This window comes from Eucyclogobius newberryi, unplaced genomic scaffold (assembly GCF_026437365.1).
Source record: "Eucyclogobius newberryi isolate DKJ021-1_F unplaced genomic scaffold, fEucNew1.0.hap1 SCAF_11, whole genome shotgun sequence".
Classification (NCBI taxonomy): Eukaryota; Metazoa; Chordata; class Actinopteri; order Gobiiformes; family Gobiidae; genus Eucyclogobius; species Eucyclogobius newberryi.
In genome coordinates, this window is record NW_027315735.1 from 5739694 (window position 1) to 5746864 (window position 7171).

The 7171-nt window shown below is 38.1% G+C and overlaps 1 protein-coding gene across 1 annotated transcript; it reads left to right on the top strand.

The window, feature by feature from the left end:
• Positions 1 to 527: 527 nt before the first annotated feature.
• Positions 528 to 3764, top strand: LOC140347613 (B-cell receptor CD22-like). Its single transcript, XM_072434152.1, has 7 exons — positions 528 to 567; positions 651 to 1037; positions 1498 to 1797; positions 2052 to 2312; positions 2382 to 2472; positions 3259 to 3298; positions 3372 to 3764. Exons 1-7 carry the CDS (start codon positions 528 to 530, stop codon positions 3585 to 3587), a joined length of 1335 nt encoding a protein of 444 aa, XP_072290253.1. The 3' UTR covers positions 3588 to 3764.
• The last annotated feature ends 3407 nt before the right edge of the window (positions 3765 to 7171 follow it).

The following is a 7171-nucleotide window of genomic DNA, read 5'->3' on the forward strand; positions in this document are numbered from 1 at the left end:
TTTGCTCCACTGTCTTGTCAGATGTCTTTAGTCGACTACAGCCTTAAAAAACTACAGTGTCAGCTTCACAAAGAGTCCAGACATTTGTTTGTATTCCAAAGTGTTCATGAACAGCTCAAGTTTGAAGTTGGGCTCATTTTAGTCAGGCATTTTAGGTCAAATCAGCCCAAATGATAAAGGACTCATTTAAATGCACATTTCTGTTCAATGCCAAAAAGTGAACAGTTTGTACCACTCTCATCAGCTCAGAGGCCAATTAAAATGTATTAAAAATGTAAAATATACTTTGTTTTGCAGTATATTTGTGTGGATTTTTCTCTCAAAGTCCAGAATGTTCTACAGACCAATTCGTTAACGCCTCAACACAATGAGCAAGTGAGTGAGAGGAGTTGTGTAAGAGGAAGTCTAGGCTAAGTCCACCCATGCACATGTTAAAACTCCAAAACCAAATTGTGAACGAAGTCTGAAGCATGAATTTTGACTGATACAGAGACAAAATGAGTATCGTGACAGCGATGTGTGTGAAAATGCCGACACGTATATTTCTCATTCTTCTGCTGAGTTCAGGTGAGTTCTTACCGTTTGTAACTAATAGGAAAAAGATCAAGTGTTTTATACAGCATTTAGAGAATTATTAATGTATGTTTCAGGTGCTTCAGGATGTCCATATGCTCAGAACCTGTTCATCTCTGTACCAAAGCTGGAGGCCCTCAGTGGATCGTGCTTGCTGATCCCCTGCACATTCAAACCGGCTCCTGAATATGAATATCTATTAGACCTGACTAAGCCTGTTGAAGCAATATGGAGTAAAACATATCCCTACTTAGGCAACCCTATCATTCCAATGTTTTTCCACAGTGCTAGGACCAGCCTCACATCTCCTATGGAAATGGTGGGAAACCTGAACCAAAAGAATTGTACGACTCTATTTTCTAATATAAATACAAGTCATTCTGACACGTATTACTTCAGAATAGAAAACCACAAGTTTAAAGCAACAGGACTTTGTGAATCATCCCTTCAGATAAATGTCAGAGGTAAGAGACTTGTTCTTTTTATTTATTTTATTTCAATATCTTTCATGCTGAATTGTCAAATGATGGTAAAAACATGTTTGAGAGTCTTAGTTATGAACTGTATATGTAACAATAGCTTAAATATTACAAAACTTAGCTCTAGTTATACCATTCCTTTCACAAATGGTGTTTTGGGTGAGTTTGTCCCTTATACTGTAAATCTTGTGTACACTTTAGATTTTCAGTCCTAAATAGTATGTAATTATAAACAATTATACTTTCACTCCAGAGGAAACAAAGCTTAATGTTTAATTATTAGCATCAAGGATCATTACTCTCAGCACTGCACAATTCTTGAGTCATTAAAAAAGGAGAACAAAGTTGTTTCTCTATTACTGTTGGTCAGGTTAAACTTTAAGCACAACTCAAATGGAAAGATTCCTTAAACATCTGAATAGTCTGACTCGTTTGTTGTGTGCAGAGTCTCCCTGGAGTCCTAAGGTGCAGGTCGATGGGACACAGAGGGAACAGGAGACAGTGACTATAACCTGCTCTGCTCTCACTCCCTGTCCAAACTCTCCTCCTCAACTCACATGGAACCTCCAACCAAAGCCTCCACAGAACGTGTCCCAAAACTCTGATGGGACCTTCATCACCTCCATCCAACACAAGATGACCTTATCTGAGAAGCAGCATGGCCTTGAGGTGCGCTGTTCTGCTGCATATCCTGTGACAGGAGGACAGAAGAGGGCAGAAGGAGCCGTGTCTCTGAATGTGCAGTGTAAGTGTGCAGCCTCAAAACATTTGGACATTTATGTAATAATGTCAAATGTGTACACAATGTTTCAAGACTGAGAAATTGTATTATTATTACAATTGGCATGATGAACAAAATTAATTCTATTTGATTGTGAAGTACCAAAAAAAGCAGTTCTTGAAATCTCATTGTATCTTGAAATGTGTATGTCTAAATTCAAAATCACAATTATATTTCCAGCCCAAGTCATCCAAAAACATTAATCACATTTGTCTCAGATTCTCCTAAAAACACAAATGTGTTGCTCAGTGTTATCACTTCCCTGCCTGTGGGACAGGCTGTAAACCTGAACTGCTCCAGCAGTGCCTGGCCTCCAGTCCACAGCTTCAGCTGGTTCAGGGTCTCCTCACAGGGTCAACAAAGAGTTCATGAAGGTCAAGTCTACAACTTCATCCTCAATGAGACAACCCAAGGAGAGTATTTCTGTCAAGCCAAGAATCAAATCGGGGAACAAAACTCTCCTGCCATCAAAGTACACGGTACATTTCAGTTCAATAGTATAACAATTCAATACCCATTTCTGCAACTTGATATTTTTATGTAAACAGGTGCGGAGGACAAACCACCGCTACCATGGAAACCCATTGTTGGAGCGGGTGTTGGTCTCCTGACACTCATCTGCGTCGCTGTCTTTATTTGGTGAGAACAAACTCAATGTTATCCATGTTTCCGTGTCTTTTTGCCTAAAAGCTTGTTAAAACTGTTGGCTCTCAGCATATACTCTCCCACCTGACAGCCTCAGTGAGGGTCTGAGAAAGTCTCGATAAGGGTGTGCATTAAGCAGCCTCCTCAGTACAGGTGGTGTCTGTGCTCACGAGGTATTGATGGTGTCATTATAGACCTCTATCATGAGAACTGGAATAGTGCACATCTCAGAGTGCAAAGTGCAGCGTGATCCATAAAAAAAAAAAAGATCATATTTTGTGATAATATTAATGGTAAACTAGTCAGGTCTACGCCATTTACATGTATTGAAGCTACTTTGACGGACATGTTAAAGTTTGTAAAGCTGCTCAATCCATCCAAAGATCTAGTCAAGTTTGTTACTAAAGTAAAAGGTAAATAATATTGAAGTACCTATAAAAAATCTGGATTAAGTACTATTTCATACATATTTTGAGAGCTATTATTGTGTCAAAAGTTATTTTTATATATATATTGTGTCAAAACAAATATTAACTCAAATCTTAAGGCAGGATGTTACCACGCCCATTTAAGATCAAACCCTACAGAAAAGTACTTTACTTTACAGTCCAGTTAAAATATGTAGTGTAGAAGAAAGTACAGATACCTGCTTTCAAATGTAGTGAAGTAAGTAAAAAGTCTCCAAGGTAAAATAAATACTTACATCCTTTTTACTTTGTCCGCTCTATTTATAACAGATTTTGTGTTTACATATCTTAATAAATAGTAAATACTTTTCAGGTATCTCACTTCAAAAAGCCGGGCGCCAAAGGAAGAACAAGTGAGATATCGTAGTAGCCTACACTGTGTAAAAAAAAAACATGTTTGTGACAGTTTGGTTTCTTATTTTATAGACAAATGCGACACATGAGGAGGTGCACAAAGAAGCAGAGACTGTTTTGTACGGACAACTAGTGTTCTCTAAGTCTGCACCTCACAAGTCCAGTGCTACAGTTCAACATGCAGAAGACCCAGAGGAAACAGTCTACTCGCAGGTCCGAGTGTCCAAGGCAGCAGGAAGCAAAACCCCGCCCACAGAAGATCTATATGCGACAGTTAACAAACGATGAGTCTGCAGTATTTTATTAACGGTCTAAATGCAGAAGGGAACAGGAAGTTGCACAAACAGTATTTTAAAATAGCTCACTGCAGTTTGTGTGATCCGCTTGTTTCTCAATGTCAGTATTTGTTTTAATGCGCTGTAAATACAGATCTATTAAGTTCAAAGGAGATGTAGTAGATGTGGATGAATTGTGTTTATTCTAATGAAATTGTGTTGTTGATAAGATCGTGAATTAATTTAGTGACTCTCTATAATTATATTGTTCTTAGATTTTTAGAGGATAAGGACAATAATGAATTTAAATGAGGGTATTTAGTACTGCATGTTAACGATGAATTTAGTAACTGTAGTATTTTTAAGTGATAGTTATTTTAATGAATTAGATACGTGCTTACTAATTCATTTAATTATTGTATTTTTAGGATTGTGGGGTAATGATAAATTATTAAAAGTACAATTGTATTTTAGACGAGGGACTTCTCATTGCTGATGATTACATTTTAGAATTTCCGTTTATATATATATATATATATATAGTCTATGTATGGAGGTGGTGTGGTTTTGTAAATAGGGGTGTTTGATTTTTCTTATGTTAAACCTAAAAGGAGTACAGATGGAAATGAGCTAGCTAAATCTGGTAGAGAGCATCTTTTCTCTTTGAGATTAATGTCATCCGTGCACTCTCCTTGTTTTAAATAAATAAATAGAATAAAGTGCAGAGTCAAGGATATCTTTTGTCTTTTGGGTTTGCATCAGCAGCTTAGCAATTCATTTTGTATAAAGATTAAAATATTACCACTTTTGTTATAAAAAGAATAATTAAATAAAGGTGTGATTCTAAGGTGAGAGTGCGTGCTAAAAGGTCTTTTTATTTTATTTCCCCCCAGTTTTATCCAAGTGTAGATGAAACAAAGGCCTACTGTGAAAGGTATTTGACCCCTTCCTGATTTAGTATTTTTTTTTGCACGTTTTTCTCACTTAAATGTTTCAGATCATGAAACAAATTACAATTTTAGTCAAAGACAGCACAAAATACAGTTTTTAAATGAAGGTTTTATTTAAAAAAAAAACAAAAAAACATTGGGACTCCAGCAAACCACAGAGAGAGCCATTATCCACAAATGGAGAAATCATAGAACAGTGGTGAACGTTCCCAGGTGTGGCTCGCCGACCAAACTTACCCCAAGAGCACAGCGACCATTCATCCATTCATCCAAGAGGTCACAAAAGACCCCACAACAACACCCAAAGAACTGCAGGCCTCACTTGCCTCAGATTAGGTCAGTCAGACTCCACCATAAGAAAGACACTGGGCAAAAATGTCCACATTGGAAAACCAAAGAGAAGAGGCAAAACATCACCTGCACAGAAGAAATTAGTGCATATTCTAAACTTCACTTTCCATAATAAAAATAACGCAGCCACTACAGTGTGTGTGTTTACCTGAGTATTGGGAGGTGCGCAAGCTGGCATAAAGGTCCTTGACTTTCTTCATGTTGCATTTGTAGTTTGTTGTAGCGATGAGGCTTTACAGATGAGCATTGGTCAGTCTCTTCCTGTTTCCTCTTGATTATGTTCATGGTTGAAAAGGTTAATTCTAATGTGTATGTGCTCGCAACAAATAGGCATCCATTTCGTCATAAGGGGCTTTAAAGTGGGAAAGTCTGCTCAGTTGAATTATCCAGTGTTGCTATTTCAGCTCTGGCTGGTCTTTTTCTTTGCTTTCCAAGAATGTGCAGATCTCAAGCACTCTTCCACGGGACAGCCATCTTGTACTGTCTACTGTACTGTCTGTTATTTTAGAACAATTTAAACAATAAAGTTGATCACATGCATGACTATTTTCATCACATTTTGGAACTCATTGTTTTTGAGCACACAAGTGAGTGCTGATGGATACTGCTGTGGATAATGCAGTGGAAACTGACAAAGATGGGAATATATTTTCTTTTATTCATGAGGCCAACGAGACCCTTCTCTTTGCAACGCATCCTTGGGGCACTGTCGGTACATGCACTTGTGAGTTTGGACCAGTTGATGTGCTTTTCTTCAAAAAATCCTCAAAGTAAAATTATCATATTCTCACCTCTTGTTTGGCCATTGGCATGAGTCTTTAATTGAGAACCCAAACACCGAACTAAGCAACATCTGTTATATGTATGCTTTCATCCACTGCGATGCTGTAACAAGGTGCAAATCAGCAATGGTTCCATATGTCCTGTCCAATGTACTCTACTCATCTTATTATGGTTGAATCTAATAGTGGCAATCCCTTGATGATTGCATTCATGTTGTCACAATCCATTGATAATATTTCAGCAGATGCTAAAAAACATGAACTCATTCTTTTTCTATCGCTTGTTCCCATTAGGGAACAGACAAATATAAATTTGTCTGTACACTTATCTTGGAATTTCCTGTGCTTGTCTTGTATTCCTCTTAATTTTTGTCTTTTGCTCTGAATACCTTCCATTTAGCTCGTCCCACGGCTCGTCCCCTCAACTGCATCTTTGTGCGGTCTCTTGTTAGGTGTTTCATCTGTGTTTGTATTCTCACTCGCCCATATGTCTTCCTCTTTTCTGCGGTTTGATTCCGCTAGTTGACTAGCAAACTATCTTAAGTTAAAGCGCTGGATGTACGACAACCAACAAGTGCACTCAGTGCACAACATTTGCAGGCACTGAATAAAATAGAAATGAGACACAAATGTGTGTTTATGAGTGTAATTTGCACCATATGTATGTTGGTGGTTTATTCATTTATTATAAAGGAATTGGAAACACAACCCCCCAATGAAGGCTTGGAGAATTCATGTAAGAAAAAATCAAATCTGGAAAAAAATCAGTTTTGCCAATGTAGAGATATATTGTAAAAGCGGCTTAGTGAAAATGAGACAGTGTGCTGTCTGCATCTGTTATAGAGCATTTCATTGTCCACAAAGCAGGAAGTATGGTGTTAGCGTGCCAATATTTGTCAGCTTTACTGTGCTGGTAATACTTAAGACTCTGGTCTTTAATTTAAACAAAACAGCCTTAAAGCCAGTAGCATGCGGTGACTGGGGTTGTTCAATAACAAGTGGATAACACAGAAGTGAAAACATTCGAATATGTAAGGGGGAAACTTGAACCCCAGCCTCCCGCGTGAAGGGCAAATGCCTATCCTACTGAACTAAACTGCCATACCTGCGCCAAAAAAATATGGATTAAATAATATCACCGACCAAGTCAATACACAAATTAGTGCTCTATGTTGTTAAATTAGTGTATTTCTTTATACATTATGAACAGAGCCTTAGATAAAAACAAAGACTTAAAACAGGCATGTCCAAAGTCCGGCCCGCGGGCCAATTGCGGCCCCTGGTCAATTTTCATCAGGCCCGCAGCCTCTGTCATAAAATCTATAATATGTGGCCCGCCGCGCCACCACTGTTGACCAGCGCATAAAATGCACACCTACAAAAGCTATTTTATATGTAACCACTAGAGGGCAGCAGCACTCGGTTGAACTCTGGCTGCGTGACACCTGTGTGATCCTTCCGGACAATTTCAGAGATGGCGACTGCAAATAAAAAAAGGAAAGTTGACACTGAAC

Coding starts and splice junctions, on each gene's coding strand:
- LOC140347613 (XM_072434152.1), top strand. CDS start 528: ATGCCGACACGTATATTTCTCATTCTTCTGCTGAGTTCAG. Junction 2,473..3,258: donor TGCGTCGCTGTCTTTATTTG/GTGAGAACAAAC, acceptor AATACTTTTCAG/GTATCTCACTTCAAAAAGCC. Junction 3,299..3,371: donor GGGCGCCAAAGGAAGAACAA/GTGAGATATCGT, acceptor CTTATTTTATAG/ACAAATGCGACACATGAGGA.